The 20000-nt window shown below is 38.0% G+C and overlaps 1 protein-coding gene across 1 annotated transcript in view; it reads left to right on the top strand.

The window, feature by feature from the left end:
• LOC136833007 (zinc metalloproteinase nas-13-like) overlaps positions 1-14661 on the top strand; it is a 27961-nt gene extending 13300 nt beyond the window's left edge. The window contains exons 6-10 of the mRNA XM_067094659.1: positions 991-1108; positions 6390-6637; positions 8399-8508; positions 13462-13564; positions 13913-14661. Of these exons, the coding sequence (XP_066950760.1) occupies positions 1023-1108; positions 6390-6637; positions 8399-8508; positions 13462-13564; positions 13913-14043 (678 nt within the window). The 5' untranslated portion in view covers positions 991-1022 and the 3' untranslated portion in view covers positions 14044-14661. The remainder of the gene's footprint in view (positions 1-990; positions 1109-6389; positions 6638-8398; positions 8509-13461; positions 13565-13912) is intronic.
• Positions 14662-20000: the final 5339 nt, after the last annotated feature.

Genomic DNA, 20000 nt, shown 5'->3' with positions numbered 1-20000 from the left:
TAGTTTGACACTAATATGGATAATCGACGAGAGATCCTGGGAAAAAAAAAATGGTGCTGTAAATGAAAGTGGGTCAGGTTGACACGTATGGGTGATGGTACAAAAAAGCATAATAGTGAGGGAGAACAATCGTGCTTACGAGACAGGTAAATATCAGCCAGATATACCGTAGACCTATAAAGTTGAATGTATAGCAAGTGACATTCGGTGCAGTCATAAGTCTACAATTTCCTAAAAGTCTCTACGGAAATTCTATTCCAAATCGTCTACAACAGTATAATTACACACATTCATGAGCTTTATGTTTGATTTACGGATGACCTTTGATTAAGTGATGTCTATTTATATACTAACACAATCCTTGCAAGTGTGGATTTTGTTCAAGATAATTTGCCTTGGACAGGGAGAATATATATTTATGGATACAAGTGAACACATGCTTACATTACGAATATAATTACCTGTTACAGTTACTATCGTTTTGTTTCGTAGCCTATTTTATATATTATGAGGGGCCAGGAGTGATAATGAGCAGTATGTCAGTGTGCGGACATGTGATAATTTTTTTGTTTTGTTTCAAAACCACTTGGTAATAAAGAAGTTAGCATGTTTATTTTGCACCACAAAAACAAAGTTCATGACCTTTGGTTCCGTGGCTGTGTGATCATTTTCACTTTATTAATTCATTATTCGCTGGTTTTCTTAAATTTTTCTTTGCTGCATCCAAGAGTAAATTAATTGATGGGGAGCGATTTAGAAAGGAAAACTTGACATCATTACTACATTTTGTTGTGTTTTAGATTATAAAAGCCTGTTGATGCCATGAATTATGTAATCGATATGCTCACGATGATATTATGTAAAGAAATCTAAGGATTATATTGATTTTTAATGCACTAAAAATGAAACTAAGCTTTACTGATCTATATCATCTTGAACTCCTTCACTTGTCAAGTTATTTTTCAATCTATTTTTATCTTTTATTAACAGATACGAATGAGCAATCGATCATCCGCAAGGCGATGGAATCGTTAGGCAAGGAGACATGCTTGAAGCTCGTTTCTCGAACCAACCAACATGATTACCTTCACTTAATCAAGGGCAAAGGGTAAACTATGCAAAATACTCTTTGAAACCTATTTATTCTTAGATGTCACGTTATTCATAGACAATAACGTTTATATTTGTTTATACGAATGAGTGCAAATAATACACACTCATACCCACCCGAATAACTCAATTTTCCAAAGCGGATTGCCAGGAGCTTCTTTTGTTAAGAACAAAACTTTGAATGGCAACCCTTCCTTTCTCAGAGTACTCTTTCACTTTGTGGATGAACTATTCCTGTCGCTAACGACAGCCTTTTTATAATGTGCTCTTCCGCATTCCGTATGTTATCAATGTTAATCTATCCTTCCACGTTTTAAACCCTGGCGCCTGTTTGCATTTTTGTGGATTAAGTTGTATTGGACAAATTAGCTTTCTTGTCAGCACATGCAGCCTCTAAATATAATTCTTATATTTTCTGATTATGTCTATTTCTGAACATATACAGCTATCCCTTGCTGGCTGTGAATGGCTTGGTATTCCCCTTTGTTTTGTGTTTTTCCAAACTTCACATAAGTGTAAGGCCTTTTCCATGACCCTGTTGTCAATAACTAACAGTCACGTTAACAAAGATTTTTCATTGCGGGAACTGCTGGTTCCCTGCTCGTTCCCTTTTGTGGATTGCTTAATCCTTACCTTCAAGTTTTTTTTCGTTTTGATGTTCTCGTCGGTGAGCTGCCGTTTTCTTTCGTCAGTCGGGTCTGGTAAGGCAGCAAAAGTAGCGGCAGTGGCAAAAAAAATGGGTAAAAGGCAGTTTTTGGAGTCGACGTTGGTCGGGTTTTGAGCAACAAATTGGAGCACGTCTACGTGAGTGGAGCACGTCGTAGAGGTGGAGTGTGACCATGAGTAGTCGTGTGACCACGAGCTGCTCATCTTTGTGACATTCGGTGAGGCTGTCCTGACGTCTCCATCAGGGTATTCTGGTTGGTGGGTTCTTGTCCCTGTTGTGCAGCTGAGGCTGTCTTGGTGCCCTGATGGAGGACGTATGTTTAAGTATTTTATTTTCTGCCTGCTGCTGTTTATTTTTGCCTCTTTTTTGTTTTGGAGCTACTTTTTTTTATAAAGTTAATTGTTTAACTGTTTTGTTTAGTGCTGCCTTTTGGCCTTTTTGTACTTATGTTTTTATCTTTTGAGGGGCCAGACCTGACTCACTTGTAAATACTTGTAAATAAATTAATTTTAAGCTCATTTTATTGTTTTTGTTGTTTTCCCCTCCTTTGTTTGTTGCATCTGCCGTCAGTCATGACAGCCCCGTCCTGAGTATATTAAAGAACCTGCCGTAACGACCCACTCATTTCGTTACAATAATTCATGACAGGGCGGCTCTGTTTTTCTGGCGGGGTTGTTACAAATTGATGGGGATCATGAAGTGTAAAAAAAAATCATTTTTTTTTTTTTTTTAGGTGGGGAGGTGTCACGTTAAGTGATGGTTTTGCGGAACTGCTGGTTCCCCGCTCGTTCCCTTTGTGGATTGCTGCCTCCTTACCTTCAAGTTTTTTGTTTTGATGTTCTCGTCGGTGAGCTGCCGTTTTTCTTTCTTCAGTCGGGTCTGGTAGGGCAGCAAAGGTAGCGGCAATGGCAGCAGCAGGCAGGCAGTTTTAGAGTCGACGTTGGTCGAGTTTTTGAGCAACAAATTGGAGCACGCCTACGAAGTGGAGCACGTCGTAGAGGTGGAGTGTGACCATGAGTAGTCGTGTGACCACGAGCTGCTCATCTTTGATGACAGCGTGAGGCTGTCCTGACGTCTCCATCAATTTTTCTGGTTGGTGGGTTCTTGTCCCTGTTGTGCAGCTGAGGGCTGTCTTGGTGCCCGATGGAGGACGTATGTTTGGTATTTTTTTTCTGCCTGCTGCTGTTTATTTTTGCCTCTTTTTGTTTTAAAGCTACTTTTTGTTTATAAAGTTAATTGTTTAACTTGATTTTGTTTAGTGCTGCCTTTTGGCCTTTTTGTATTTATGTTTTATCTTTTGCCAGACCTGACTCACTTGTAAATATTGCCTAAATAAATTAATTTTTTCTCATTATATTGTTTTTGTTGTTTCCCCTCCTTTGTTTGTTGCATCTGCCGTCAGTCATGACAGCCCCCGTCCTGTGTATATTAAAGAACCTGCATAACGGCCCACTCCATGACCCGTTACACTAACATAATTTTTTTAGCCATATCTTCCACCTCAATCCAGCGGCCAATTGTGCATCACTTTACATGTTCCCAGTGGCATGAGGCAGATTCTGACTTAGACATCGTACATATTCAGTATAGTGTCTCAACACTGCATTGGTTTTTTACATCATATATTTTCCAAGGTTCATGTAGGCTACATACAGCTTTTTCTTTTACTCAAACTTATTTAACTAATTCATATTCAAAAATTATTCATCCACACATGTATTCTCTCAAACTGTTCTTCCACTGTCAGTTCTTCCCTCTGACATTTGATGTAATTTGTCAATAAAAAATCTACCGTCAGCTCTCTCTGGAACACAGTCATGTTTGCCCCCATCTTTCTTATAATCGCCTATTTCATCTTGACCCTCTTACAAAGGAACAATTGTTCCTGGTCCCTTAACATTTTTCAGTCTCTTAATTGCCAACTTTACATCCTTATCCGTCACATCCCACAAGCACTTTAGTATCTATATCAACCTCTACCATTTCCATATTTTCCAGATCAGCCTCTGTCCTTCACATGTAGCAATCTTAAGGGTGTCCGGTCAATTCGTCCCTGGCAATTCGTCGTCGGTTAATTTGCAGAAATTTATCCAAGAAGAACCAGTCCAAAAGAAAAGTGCAGAGGTATGAACCTGCGTATAAAAAATGTCATGGAAAAATATGAATCAAGCCAAAAAAATAAATTTTTTAAAAGCAATTGTTCGCAATCTTAAATTTTGATTTTTAATGTTTATATTGATCACTTGTTTCTTGATATGAACGTTTTTAAATACAGATATTTGTTTTTCCATTTTCCTGTCATCTCAACGAATTGACTGACGACGAAATGACCAACGACGAATTGTCCCCGGCGTCGGTTAATTCGTCGTCGGTTAATCCGTCGTCGGTTAATTCGTCGTCGGTTAATTCGTCGTCGGTTAATTCGTTGAGATGACAGGAAAATGGAAAAACAAAATCTGTATTTAAAAACGTTCATATCAAGAAACAAGTGATCAATATAAACATTAAAAATCAAAATTTAAGACTGCGAACAATTGCTTTTAGGAAATTTATTTTTTGGCTTGAATCATATTTTTCCATGACATTTTTATACGCAGGTTCATATCTCTGTACTTTTTGTTTTGGATTAGTTCTTCTCCTTGGGTAAATTTCTGCAATTTGGCACTGGCAAACCTTCCCTCACACTTAAGCACTTCAGTGAGCTTCCAAATATTTGGATGGTTAATATTCAGTGTGTTTCAGCGCGCTGTGGAAGGCTTCTAAATCATTTGTAGTATGGCAATCCCCAACAAACATCGATCCTAAACATTCCATGTAGTTAATGGAGAGGGAGGTTCAAGGCGTCGCCTCCTTTGTCCTCTTCGTCTAGGTGGTCCAATATCATTATTTTCAAAATATAATACAATGACTGGAATATCATCATCATCATCTACAAGTTATTCATATCAATCTATAACATCATCAACCGGCAGGAAAGCAAGGGCAACAAAACAGTGCATTTTTAGACTAAAACTGTCATCTTCGTGATATCTGCGTTTCAGTCCGTCTTGCACAACATGCCTTTACACATTTTGTCCTAAATGCAACAGGCAGCATGACAAATTCGACCTAGGAAACTATTCAAGAAATCCATTGTGGGCTACTTTCTCGAAATCCATAATTATATTTTCAGGACCATCAATCTGCATTAATTCATTTATTTTGCCAAAAAGTCTACTACATGTGTTCTGACTTTTGTCAGAGGGCAGTGCAAACGATCATAGGTTATTAAAACTATTAATATGAACGTGCACTACATATAACTGAAAAAATATACTAGAGCAGCACTTGAATGTACCATCTGCCTCCAAATTCTTGTATTGTTTTAACTGTCGAAGTTCTTCGTCACTTGCAAATATTAGTATTTGTTTTGAATCTTTCATCCCACTGACATGTTGCAAAAACTTTTCGTCATTGTCAAGGTAGGAAAATTCACTTGGAATGGAAAAACCAACAATTGTAAGTGGGGTGGCGGGATAGCTGGAATCAGCTTGCCTCCAACGTCTAATATTCCTATTAAGCTATGCAAACGGAGGTCTTTGCAACAATGTACAGCCGTTTAAATTGTCAACTTCACCAGCGATAACTGAGCGAGGGCATCACGAGATGAAATAGACTTAACTTGAATATTTGGAACCGTGATCCTTGCATTTACCCCTGCAGCAGTTAAAGCGTGATTATGGATCCCAAATTTCTTAAGCTCTTCATAGTTTACGTCTGTATGAAGTCTCGCCTTGCACACACGATTTTTGCTCCCCCAGTATATCGTAGATCCATCATCATTCTGCTAAATTTTTTGTGTATAATAACTTTCTTGATCGACCACTGTTTTTTCCTTTCTCTGAAGTTATGATCTTGCAGTTTGGGGTGTCCTTTAGAATACCCAACCTGTCTGCAAAGGACTTTATTCTCTTTAGACAGAATCTTTATATTTGTATCTTTTATTTATGATCCATTTGCACAATGTTTCAATTTACATTATTTTATTAAAGAAATTTTTTATCCTAAAGCACTGGACCAAATTTACCACTAATTTTGTTTATTACCTTTCACCTTTTTGTCCACTTTGTCCTTACTTTACACAATCTTTTCTTCTTTCACTAACCCTTAAATGTAAACATAGCACCACTTACTGCTTCTATTCCCTCTTCCTCTCCTCCTCTATACCCAAAAACATCCCCTGCTGGCCCCTTGACCACATCTTCGAATTCTACTTGTTTGTCATACACTCCAACATCCTGGTCTTTACCCCTACCCATTTTTATCAATTTTTCTTATACGCTATCTTTACTTCTTATCAAATTCGCTTGCCTTAATGAGATTTATAGTCACATTCTCAGACTTTCAACACTGTTTACATACAGCTATTATCCATTTCCTTCTACAGGGTGTGGACCTGCAAGCCCTCCATTATCTCGTTCCCTCCTTAAATCCAGACTTTCATAGGATACTCCCGAAAGCTGCTATTGCCTTTACCTAGTCCCGTGGAGAGTGGAGTCTGTGAACCTCTTTCGCAGCTCTGCTATAAACTAATTCACTCTTAAGCATAGTAACAATCACGTTTAATTTTCAGATGTTGGAGTTACTGGGGGCGAATAGGTAAGGGAAGACAAGAGTTATCCTTAGGAAATGGCTGCGTGTATAATGGAATAGTCCTACACGAGGTGATGCACGCCGTTGGGTTCGTGCACGAGCACAACCGACCCGACAGGGACACGTATGTCACGATCAACTGGGATGCCATCATTGCTGAGAAAAGAGACAACTTCAAGAAGTTGAGTTGGTCAGTCGTTACGAGCCTTGGAGTCCCCTACGATTATGGTGAGTAAAGGAAGAGGAGATTTTTTCTTCTTTGTGCCAAACAAGGTTTTCATAGTTTTGTCGGGTCCATAGTTCGTTAGGTCATTTTTCCAAAAGTTTGTTCTGCTAGGGAAAACTTTTCCCCTTAAACTGCATAGGTAAATTACCAACAAGGTCACTAAAGTTTAATCTTCGTCAGTGTTCAGTATATTTAAGACCACTGAATTTTAATTTGGAGACACTCCTTACTGAAGTTTCAACCAAAAATTAGTAAAAAAAAAAAAAAAAAAAAAACTTTTACAATCAAAACATGACGAACTTTGGGGCAAGAAGAAAAATTAAAACTTGAGGATAGCTCGGTGTCAATGAATTATGCTAAGTATGGTTAGTCTCCTTCATTTTGTTTCCTTTCCTCAAAAAGAGTAACAGAGCTTTGATTTCTGCTCTGTTCTGGGTACGACAGTCATAACACTGTTAACAAAGAATGGGTAAGCATCTGACCTGCAAGTTTAAGAGGAAAATGGGAATAACTATCAAACTAACACAAATTAAGACTCACAATGGCTGCATATCCTGTGATCATATAAATCCATCCAGAAGGGTTAAATCACAGGAGTAACATATTTACCCGATCACAGTTCACAACAGGCAAGTTATTTTGAGATGGAAACTCAATTTGCTCCGTTCCTTTCATCATTTACAACATACATAAGAACACTTTAATTACGATTTCATACTTTCAAAATTATTATACATTACTCTCATCATACCATCTTTTAAGTAGGACTAGAAATATGAAATGCTGGATTTTTTGTATCGAAAGCCATATCGTCTTTTTTTCTAAATTCTAGCTGCAGTGGAAATCACCCTTCTACAATTGGCACTCCCACATACCTTCCTAGCAACTGACTCTTTGTCCATTCTTTAACATAAGAAGACTATCATATATACAAAAATGTTCATAAGCCAATTTTGTTCTTCAGAGTAAAAAAGAAAAAGCCTTTTGGGAAATGGTAAAATTGGTAAAAATGACAGAACTTATTTATACTTATTTTCCGAAGTGTAAGCGAGAAGTGATGGCTGTTGGAAGGTTGAAAATTTTTATTTCCAATCTTAAAAGTGAGTTAAAATGCTGACCACATCATGACTTGAAAAATGATGCTAAATTATGCAGCATGTTTCTGTTACTTTCGGTGGCTTCACTGAATTTGAATAATATCGAAATTCCATAAATGCTCGTGAAACCTACCGTTAAAAATGGTGATAGACGAGGGGGTCGAGACGGTCATTCCTGGCCTACTATTAAAAGTGGTGGCAGTTTACAAGAAAATTGTTTTAACGGCTTATCACCCGCAGTCTATTGCTACTCTCAGAAAGGACAGATATATCGATACACATGGATTTTTATGGCTTATATGAGTGAGGGGTATGGTCGAGATGCCCTATTCGGTACAAGAAGGCATTTCTCTCTCTCTCTCTCTCTCTCTCTCTCTCTCTCTCTCTCTCTCTCTCTCTCTCTCTCTCTCTCTCTCTGTTCTCTCTCTCTGTCTCTCTCTCTCTCGCTGTTTTCGCTCTCTATCTCTCTCTCTCTCTATCTCTCTCTCCTCATGTTTCTGTTCTCGCTCTCTCCTCTCTCTCTCTCTCTCTCTCTCTCTCTCTCTCAGCTTCTCTCTCTCTCTCTCTCTCTCTCTCTCAGCTTCTAGACAGAGACAGATTATTTGACAGATGATTTGCCCTAACCATATGAGTTTACACGTAATGAATCAATTATATATTTTCCAGCATCAGTCATGCACTACGGACGATACACATTTGCAAAAGACAAGAAAACTCCAACAATCACACCTCATTTTCGTACTGCCAGAATGGGACAGAGACAGTCTTTGTCATCGGTAAGTATTGGAACTGGATTATGGAATTTAGGTCAAAGGCCAAGCGCTGGGACATATGAGGTCATTCAGAGCTGAAATGTAAATTGCGAGTAAAGGGGGTTTGAAAGGTGTAACAGGAGGAAAGCCTCGCAGTTGCACTATGAGACAATTGTTAGGAGAGGGTGGAAAGTAAGAAGGGATGAAAGATAATATGAACAGAGGTACAGTATAAAGAATGAAAGAGGTTGCAGCTAGGGGCCGAAGGGACGTTGAAGTAGTCTAAAGTAGTGCCTACAATGCACCGTGTGAGGTGAACTGATGGCACTAACCCCCTACGGAGATCGGTAAGTAGTGCCGGGAGCTGGAATTTAGATGGGATAGAATAGAGCCAGTCGGCAGACAGCGTGACAAGGGCTGCTGAAAAATGTAAAACTAAAGGGTGTTTGGGGGGGGAGGGGGTGCCGGTGGAGAATGGAAAGAATTGCGGATGAAACTATTGCGTCATTTATCGAGATCTTTGTTTTCTGAGATCACAGAGAGCACATACAGTACTATTTGATTTCGCGTTTATTTGCAGGTTTTTTTAACAGGTGGAAACAAATGATTGCTGCATCAGATGTATTTGCTCTTATTGTTACTCTTAAATTTCAAATTGAATAAGATGTACTTTTGTTTAAGTCTTCCAAACGTCCTCTTGTCTGTTTACTCTTAGTAACGAATTTGTTTCATTCGAAACAAACTGGCTGATGTCCAGATAATATATGCTGCAGAAACCTACATTTGTAATATCAGTATTCAGTCATGCAACGAAGAGGGAAGGGTATGAGTGCAATCCCAGCCAACGGTAGTATAGTTTTTCTTTTTTTTCAAGCAGCATGTTGAAGTCATGACACATTAACCCTTTCACTGCGATGAATGACTACTGCCATCTGTTGGAGATTTTAAGAAATACGGGCCTACAGTACTTATCGGAAACGTCTTCCACATCACTTGCAGAATTTGATAGGTTACTGGGGTTTTCATGGTATTATGTAAAGTTGGATTCATGATATATAATCATGATTTATGATAGCAAGATATTTGTAGCAATATACAGCAATATTTCTTGTAGGATTAATAACGTAATTAGAGAGTACTGTACTACGTATATATATAAATATATATATATATATATATATACATATAATATATATTACTATATATATAAATATATCTATTTATTCAAATATATACTATATATATAAACATGCACATATATATAATATATATATATATATGTATACATATACATATATATATATATATACATATAATATATATATATATATATATATATTACATATATATATATATATATATATATATATATATATATATATATATATATATATATATATATATATATATATATATATATATATATATATATATATATATATATATATATATATATATATATAGTATCACTTTTTGTCTGTTATATACCAAGTCATTATTGCATTCCTTGACTTTAATGAACTTAGCTTTTTGATGGGCAGTGAACAGAAAGGGAAGTTGTTTTTACATTTTGTTATATCCTTATCCTTGAACGTACAATGAAAAATATTAACTATATACAGAATGCATATTTACATATAAAACTCAACACAAGCAGTACATGGGTTCCTTTGTGTAAATAACATAATTGTTCCTCCGGCAAACATAAGCGAGTCTTTCTGCCCTACATTATCGGAGATTTACTCTAATTTCCTTTCCGTCAGATTGAGGCTGGCTCCTACTGCCTCGTGCCAGCTCGTAAGAACTGCAAGTCTTTTCTGTAGTCTTTTGTTTGCTTTTTCCAAGTGTTCCGTCCTCATCTCGAGGTTCTTGAAGTCGCGGAGTAACGTTTCGTTCTTTGCCTGCAGATTTCGCAGCTCATCTTCCAAAAGAAGATTCCTCTCGTCCATGCTGCTGGCCAGCCTCGCCATCTCTTCCAGCCGGTGGTCTTTCGCTTGCAGTAAATTATCCTGCTAAGCTTCATTTTTCTCTTGTAGCTGACATTGGAGGAATCCATTTTCTTACGACAAGCTTCCCAACTTGCTCTTGCATTTCTCGAACGTTTAACTGGAGGTTTTCCTTCTCAGTCTTACAGTGGTTGAGTTGGCTTCCTAGTCCTCGGATTCGTTTAGTCATCTGCATCCTCTCTTCTCCCGTCTCACGCAGTTCCGTGTCCAGCTGACTTGGTACTTCCTCTTGTTGACGAAGTTGATAATTAAGCTTTGCCAACTGAGCAGTCAAGCTCATTACTTTGTTGTTCGGGTATCACTTATATTGAACAGCGGCACCGTTCTGAGTCAGTCGCTTATTTTCTGCTTTCATCCTCGTTATCTCTTCTCCCAGCATATTTATGCACATTTTCCTGAGCCGGCATCTCCTTCTGCGTCAGCTGCTTTTCGTTCTCAAGCAAAAGGATCTTGTCCTCCAAGATTTTGCTGTTCCCTCTTCTGCGTGTTAAACCGTCCTGTGTACGACTGCTTATCCTTCTTTCCTTTTTCCAGTTCCTTTCTGTGCATCTCCTCCTTTTCTTTTTCCGTTTTATTTTCTTGAAGAGCATTTTTCAGATCATGAACTCTTTTGGTTAAGTTGACATTCTCCAGCGTCACATTCTTCCTCTCTTCTCTTTCGAGACGAACTTCTCCCTGCAATGCTTCAGTTTTCCATTGTAATCATCATCTTCGATTTTCTGCTTCTTAATGTTGTCCAGTAAGTTGCCTGTTACAGCGCTAGCCAATCGAAAAACAGCGACCAGAAGCAAATTCTTGATTCCAGTGGCGGCTTCCAGACCTGGGCCCATTTTGCCGGACTCCGCTGAGGTTCCACTGCACAACTGCACACCAAAAACTGCTACTTGGCGGAGGCAAGGCAAAAGAAGCTGTAGATCCATTTCGGAGTCTGTACTGACAGAACCCACTCTTCAGCTTATATTCACCTCCCTCTCACATTTTTCTTTCTGTGTTTTTCAGAATTTCACAAATTTTCTCTAGAAAAATCTAAAATTTTTCCAGTTTATGCATCACCAAATCCGTAAAAAAATATCCATTAACCTTGGAGACTCGTCTTTATGGCTTTCACATCATTAAACAAAGCTCTTAATCCCGACCATCTTTATCACTTGTATACCATCAGAATGACTCTTACTGGCTGCTCTAGGAGCAAGATCCCGTGCCGGAATAAGGCCAACTTATTTTCAAACAACATGTACACACCACACACCTGTCTCAGACCCACTATTGTACCAAAACGTTTTACTCTCTCTCAATGATTGCGTAAAAAGTTTGGGACGTGTATATGTATATATATAATATCTATATATATATATATATATATATATATATATATATATATATATATATATATATATATATATATATATATATATATATATATATGAATGTATGTATATATATAAATATATATAAATATTTATTATAAATATATAATATATATATATATATATATATATATATATATATATATATATATATATATATATATATATTATATATATTATATATATATATATATATATATATATATATATATATATATATATATATATATATATATATATATATATATTATATTCACTCTAAGAAATCTAGGAAAATTATTTGCTTCTGATTCAGAATCTGATTATGATATAGAAGATTCTGATCTGGTGGAAAGTGAGGATGATGATGTTAATGATGGTGATGATGTGTTGATGTTGCTGTGCCATACACATGGATTGAAGTTGAATTAAATGATAATCCCAAACAGGTGGATAATACAATAATTTATACAGACCCATAAGGTAATTAGATTTGAAAATTTGATTCCTGTGAATGCTTTGCTAAATAATTTCCTTAGGAAATAGATGATAACGTAACAAAAGAATTAAATAAATATTTCTATTTTATGATATGTTTATGTTTCAGTAGAAATGGAGTTAGTTCACAAACTTACCATTGAAAGTTATCTGAGTTAAAACAGCTTCATATTAGTTACACATCTGATTTCAGAGCAGTGCTTGCAAGGGACGGATATCAGTTTGGTGGCGCAGAGAAAGGATGATTGGTATCATTAAAAAAATAAAGACATCTATATTATTATTATGTACATATTTTGAAGTATAGCATTTACACAGAATGTACAGCACAAGAAGTGTTGCAAATATGGAACATGAATATATCATACACTGATAGTGTACTAAAAGGATTACTTGTGCCACTAACGAAGACCTCAGAGTCAATGAATTTTCGTTTTTTTTTACTTTTTCCAATTTTCAATCATTTATTGACGCATGATGTGTTAATTGCAAACTAAAATGAAGTTCATTCCTGAAAATATAGGGGTTAAAGATGTAGTTCATTTTTCTTTTTTTAAGCTGGAAGCATTTTCAAATGTGCACTTAGCTGGGAATGAGAGTCAAAATAAACTCCGCTGCGAAAGGGTTAAAGGTTAGTCATTTGAGTAAAAAGCTTTTGCTGTATTTTGTTCCAGCTGGTTGTACATGGACCCTTACTTTCTTTTCATTTAGTCAAATGTGCAAATTTGAGAAGTAAATATCCGAAGTCACTTTTGTTCCCCCTTTTTGTGAAATAAATATATATCTTTGTAAATCAAGATGAACTAGTCACTTTTATGAAGGTTACTGAACCACACTACGAAGCAACCAAGTTTAAAAAATACGTATGCATTTATGTACGCTCAGGGACATAATCAGTATGATCGTTCATCTTGTAGTTCTGAACGGCAATACGTTACCCGAAATAGCAAACCGTTCACTACGTTACTCGAAACAGCAAACCGTACATTCCACCTCCTTCGACCAATTGAAGTGTCGACTCTCAAACATGAATCAAGTTAGGAGCTACAAGCAGTGTCACCGCTTTGGCCAGTGTGCGCACGGATTCTTTTAATCGAAAACCTCATAAAATATCCTTCATTTTACAGAAAGACGTCAGAAAAATTAATCTCCTTTATGACTGTGAGAGCGGAGGAAACACACTTTTCCTTCCAGCACCCGGGGCTGTACATTCCCCCATTATCAATGAAGGTAAGTTTTATTCAGCATGTTTACCTTAGGTCAAGTGTTATTACTTTCAGCTTTCGACAGCGACTTTTTATCAGATAAAAGAAACTGTCTAAGCAAAAAATATATAATCAACTACGACTGCTGCTATTACTGTTAAAAGGAACAAACGACAGAGAATGGTCTTCCGAGACTAAAATTATTCTAACTTTTTACATTAAAATGCGCTGTTATTGTTACCGTGGATGTTTTTTTATTTATGCAACTGTCAAGGTCACAACCGGTATACCATAACAGAAACTTCTGAACAGTGACAACTATAAGCCCTTTTATTCTGTCCTGATTGCTTCTTTAACCAAATTCTTATTTCAGTTCCAGAGATGTGCATGGACCATAATTCCTACTGTCACTGGCTAAGAGTTGTTCATGGCTTCCAGTGTCAACTAGGTTCATGGATGGCATACAACTGTCCGTTAACTTGTGGGCTGTGTGGAATGGTTTAGCTTTCTTGCGAAACATCTGCTAAAATAAAAAAGATCATGCTGGTGATGATTGTATTGATGTTGGTGGCGACTGTGACTAAAATTTTATGGTGTAAGACTGAGATTATTGTCCGAGTACCAGCTTTTAAAGACTAGATCTTGGGGAATGCCATATCGCAATCTTCTCGGAAAGTACGGGCAGTACGTGTATAACTGGTGGCCGGATAATCCGGTCTCAGACAATCCGGTCTCAGAAAATTCGGTCTTGGAAAACTTGGTCTCGAAAATTTGGTCTTGGAAGATTCGGTCTCAAGCTTTTAAATGCCACTACAAAGTGCTCTTCTGAAATGGATCAGCACTTCCTTGGGATTTAAATTCGGCAATACATCTCTGTTTCATAAAACCTTTATCGTAAGTAACTTCTGTTTTGTCAGGTAATAATATAAATGCACGAGGCAAGGCTTTCCCACTGGTTTTAGCATGTGCTGTATAATCAGAAACTTTGAAAGCACCATCAGTTCCTAAGTGGAAAGAACTTTGCATATCATCAAGTCCCTTTTCTGAAGTAGATACTAAAATTCTTTTGTCATCGCCAATTCCACTGTCACTTTGCAAAAAAAGGTTTACCATCACTCAAAACACGAAAGACTTGAGGCATTTCAGATCCAGTAACGGCTTTGCACCAAAAGCTTTATTTCGACAATTTATTGACCTTGAAGCCGTTGGTAAACTCGGTATTTCACTTCTTGCACATTCATAAAATTTATTAACACTGTTCGCTGAAGTCATTCTTGTGCTAGGTGATTAGTCACTTGGAATTTTACACTTTATTTCTGATATAGCATTTCAAGCTTCTACTTCGGCTGATGTAGCATTTCTGATATAGCATTTCGAGCTTCTACCTCGGCTGATGTAGCATTTCTGATATAGCATTTCGAGCTTCTACTTCGGCTGATGTAGCATTTCTGATATAGCATTTCGAGCTTCTACCTCGGCTGATGTAGCATTTCTGATATAGCATTTCGAGCTTCTACTTCGGCTGATGTAGCATTTCGAGCTTCTACCTCGGCTGATGTAGCATTTCTGATATAGCATTTCGAGCTTCTACTTCGGCTGATGTAGCATTTCGAGCTTCTACCTCGGCTGATGTAGCATTTCTGATATAGCATTTCGAGCTTCTACTTCGGCTGATGTAGCATTTCTGATATAGCATTTCGAGCTTCTACTTCGGCTGATGTAACATTTCGAGCTTCTACCTAGGCTGATGTAGCATTTCTGATATAGCATTTCGAGCTTCTACTTTGGCTGATGTAGCAGAGTGATTATGAGCACTGATTTTCATAATCACATTTTCACCATGCTGGATTTTCATATGCACAGGAGCATTGAACGTCTTACGCAACTCTCAACATCAAAAGTGTCTCGTTTTGTCGGCACTGGGCAAATGAAAGTCATATGCATAATTATCCTCATCGATAAATTTTTCTTTCATCCTTCCGATTTAGCGTAGTTTGCAGCCATTCTTATGAGTACTGTAGCTGAAATTAAAAGTTTTGATGGATGGTGTCTCGTAGAAATAGAGTACTGATGACAAAATCTACTAGTGAATTTTGTTTAACTGTCATTGAAATATAATTGCCTAGTTTTGTTTACCTCATGTTAAACATATATATAATTTACTGAACAGACATTTTCCCTATAAACTGCATCAAATTACGAAAAACAAACACTGCTCTACACACAGCTTGATTTCGACGATCTCAATTCTGAAAGACCCATCTTTGTGTAAAACCAATTTTCTGAGACTTAACTTTCCTATCTTTTACTATGAAATTTCTTTAATGTATTTTTATGCTTACAATGCATAAAATATATTGAATTAATATTAAATAAATATCTTTAGGTTCCATTTGTGTTTTTAAAGAAATATTTATTTTTTTATATTATTTGATAAAGCCTTGATATTAATAGTCATTGTAGATTTTGAGACCGAATTTTCTGATACCAAGTTTTCTGAGACCGAGTTTTCAAGACCGAATATTCCTAGCACCGCATAACTACAGTACTGTACACTGTACGGGCGACTGAATCAACTAACGGCAAATCCTTACGTACATTACTTTTTAAATGGGAGCACAGTGTAAAGGTTAAAGGTCACACTGAAGCTTGAATATCACCAAAGAATAACAAAATATGGCTGTTGGAAGAAAGGAGAGTAATCATACCGTTTTCACTTATTTGAATAACGTGTTATGTTATTCGACCTAATGGAACCACTGTTAAGGAGTGTGACTAAACAGCATTTTATTCGTACAACAGCAGCTCTGTTTTCAAAACCCTTGTCTATCAATAAAGGACTTAATCTTTGGTACATGTAAGAAGAATAAATTTCTTATTAGCATAGAATTATCAAAGAAAAAAACATGGAAAAATAACGAGAAGAGTGCTTTGTCGAAAAATTTGACAAAACATTTTAAAACAATCACTTAGGATCAAGTTAATGGGGAATAAAGCAATTTAGGCGACGTACACAAAAAAAAAAGTTCCGAATAGAAAATGGTAAAAAAAACCAGGTTGAGCAAAGCTCAGGCATGTATTTCAGTATTTATGGCATCGCATCTTCAGAGAGCATTAAAACTAATTGCGTGTCCCCCCCCCAAAAAAAAAAACTATACGAGGAAAGGTGATTTCACTTGATAAGAGTCTATTGGTCAGGTCCACTGGTGTTCGGAAATATTCTATAACTAAAACGTGGCTCGACTTCCTGAATGAATTGTAGCAATGATCACTGCTGTTTACAACAATATCAAATACAAACTTGACTAGAGTTCATAGAAGAGCACGTGGAAGAATACTCTGCATTCTTAACTGATGTTACGGCACATGTTCTTTTCATAAATGAGTCATATTTTATCCTTGGTGAATTAGGAAGGTTTTTGTATAAGTGAAATACTGATAGCAACTACCCGTCGGGAATAAACAAACATGTGCATATCACGCAAGAATGAGTAATCATTTCTCTCTATTATGGTAAATGATATTATGGTCTACAGCTAAATTCTAGGGAATTGCTTTGCTGTTACGAGAGTAACTGGCGTGATTAATTCGATCGGTAGTGTGAAGTAAAACAAACCTCCCCTGGAGTCATTTCCAGACGGAGTGCCCGCGGTAGCATTGTATCTAAAGCGCCACACATTCAAATATTGTGGTGTCAAGTTGGCATTTATATGTTCCTTTGGTTCAAGAGTGTTCTTGAGTGAACGCATTGCTTGGACTATCCTCGAGTTTGGACACGTATGATACCTTTAATTAGGAATTTATAGTTTCGATCAAGGAAAACCTCGCAGTTAGACTATGAAACAATTTTTATTAGAGGGTGGAAAGTAAGATGGAAGAAAGAATATGAATGGAGGTATAGTAAAAGCAATGAAAGGGGTTGCAGCTAGCGGCCGAAAGGACGCAACCTTACCGTAAGTAATGCCTACAGTGCACCGTGTGAGGTGCACTGACGGCACTACCCTCCTACGGGGTGTAGTTCCGATCGAGAATGCACTTGTAGTGTCATCGTAATTAAAGTATCCCGAACTCAAGTCTTTATACTTTCGAGTCCCTATGTGTCAGACATTTTGATTTTGCACTGATGTTAATTATACGATAGTTATATACGCAGTGAATCCGTGTTGTAAAGTCTGATACGTGATATCAGTTATAGCTGTAAGCTTTATCTATAACTGCTTTAGTGAGTCATATAGAAGATTCCCGTTCTCCTTGTCACTTTGAACTAATAGTCATTCTTACTGAAGACTCAATCTAGCGCTATTTACTGTTCACGTGTGTGTCCTGAAATTCCATTCCTTGATTGCCCAACATTTTACCTTTGTGATTCCATTGGTATTTTAATCTAGTCTGTTTTGTTGTTGCTTGTTATTTTTTCTACCGTGTGGTAATTCTTGTGTTTTGTTAATTTTTTCAATAAACTGTAAAGTGTGGAACCTCAGCGTTATCACTGAAGATCCTTTGGTTGTCACCAACTCTGGACCTGCCCTACCGCCAAGGCAGTGTTAATATAATGTCTATGACACTCCTCTTTTCGCCCATCGTGAAATAGTGTGTAGAAGTAGTCCAACGACATAAATTCCCGCTCTGTGAACATCTTGGTCTCTCCTAAGGGGGAGAGAGAGAGAGAGAGAGAGAGAGAGAGAGAGAGAGAGAGAGAGAGAGAGAGAGAGAGAGAGAAATAAAATAAAACCAGGTGGGCTGGGTTCAAGGAATTATCGTGGAGCTAATACCAAGTGAATTAACTTACTGCTGAAAGTGAATTGATTCATGCTGACACGGTAGGTGTAACTCTGTGTACTTTTAATTTAAGCCATCGGCGAAGAGGGAACCGGAATTAACCAGGCAGCACATGTAGAACCCCTCACCCAATTTACCCTCCTCCTCCCCCTCCTTAAACGCCTCCCATCCCCGTCCTCCGACTTTCTCGAACCTTCCTTCTCCTCGCCCTCTTACTCTCCATGCTCATCCCATTCTCTTCCAATCTCGGACACGAGTGACTACTCTCCACTGCCGAAGTTTAGACCTTGCGCTGCGTAGGTTGCCCTTGAGAGGAATAACGTCACTGCAAGCAAGGTATATAGATATCTATAGACTTGACTGCACTGCAAGACCAAATCGCAGGGGAGAATTTACGATCACACAGGACAGAGCGAGAGTCGAACTCCTCAAGGCCAACCCAGATTTCATATAGAAAACTGAACAAGGCCATCTTCAGCAACTACCCTGTGGACCCAGTTCTGGAGCTCCCGAGCATAGGAGGACCCATTCCGAGCCAGTATGGCATAGGATTTGAGGATATTTCCCCTAAGCGTATACCCGCTAAGCCTCCAGATGCTTCCGTTGTCAGCGATATGGCCATCACCACGACCGTTGCAGGGAAACAACAATTTGTGCTATTTGCAGCGTGAGACAAGACCAAGGAATGTTTGGATAAATCTATAAAAATGGGAACCTACTACTCCAAAATCCCTCAACTGTTCTGCACCTCATCAACTGTGACTTAAACGATACAGTGCGAGTTAGTTCGTACTACTTAGTTCATGTGAAGGTAGGAGCAAATCTGCCATGACCGACACCAATACCACCAGTGAGTGGTACCTTAGCTATAATAGTTGCAACCCAAGAACCACCGAATGAAACAACAGAATCACCAAGGGAAGCAGCGCCAGTTTCGTGTCTGGTGAGAGAGGAACCTAAGCAGCCAACCCAGACAGCCTCTCCTCTTCACCCTACTCCTAAACCCGACCCCAACCTTAGACCGCAAAGTAGGCTGTATCTGCATTTCACAGTACAAGCTCCCTTCTGGATTGGCAAAAGACAGATTGAAAGCCACTGATGACTCGAGGGGAGCTCAGGTACTTCCTGGGAAAATGTGTGATCAACGACAAAACAGGATCACTGGAACTCCTTAAACCTACGACCGAATTTCTTGTCAGAGCCCAACAACGATATGGCACTTCCCGCCCCGACGATTTTTTTCGGAGAGGAGCACTACGGTAGTAGTTAATCTTTCATTGGCAGTTACAGCAGTTAGGCTACCCTTTTTTTTTTTAACTGATATGTTTGCTTTCCCTGTTCGGTCGCCTAACGGTATTACGACCGAATCCCTCAACTAGCTTTGTCTTCTACTTAAGCTGTTACCTCTCTTTTTATCACCTTGCTTCGGTGGTAGAGGAGGGTGGGGGAAGGGCTAAGGTGGTAGGAATAGAAAAAACTTAATTGTACACTACAGGTCTACCCACGCGCAGCTTAATTAGGTGTGTGCCAGGCGAATTTGTGACGTCGGAGCTGACAGTTGTTTCTGCGGGTAGCCTTTTCCTGAGGGTGACCGCCCTATAGTCCGAAGGCCCGATAGTCCGAAAGTCAGCAGGCCCGATAGTCCGAAGGTCCGATAGTCCGAAGGTCCGATAGTCCGAAAG

The sequence above is a fragment of the Macrobrachium rosenbergii genome, chromosome 4 (assembly GCF_040412425.1).
Source record: "Macrobrachium rosenbergii isolate ZJJX-2024 chromosome 4, ASM4041242v1, whole genome shotgun sequence".
Taxonomy (NCBI): Eukaryota; Metazoa; Arthropoda; class Malacostraca; order Decapoda; family Palaemonidae; genus Macrobrachium; species Macrobrachium rosenbergii.
This window is presented reverse-complemented; position numbering and strand designations above follow the sequence as displayed.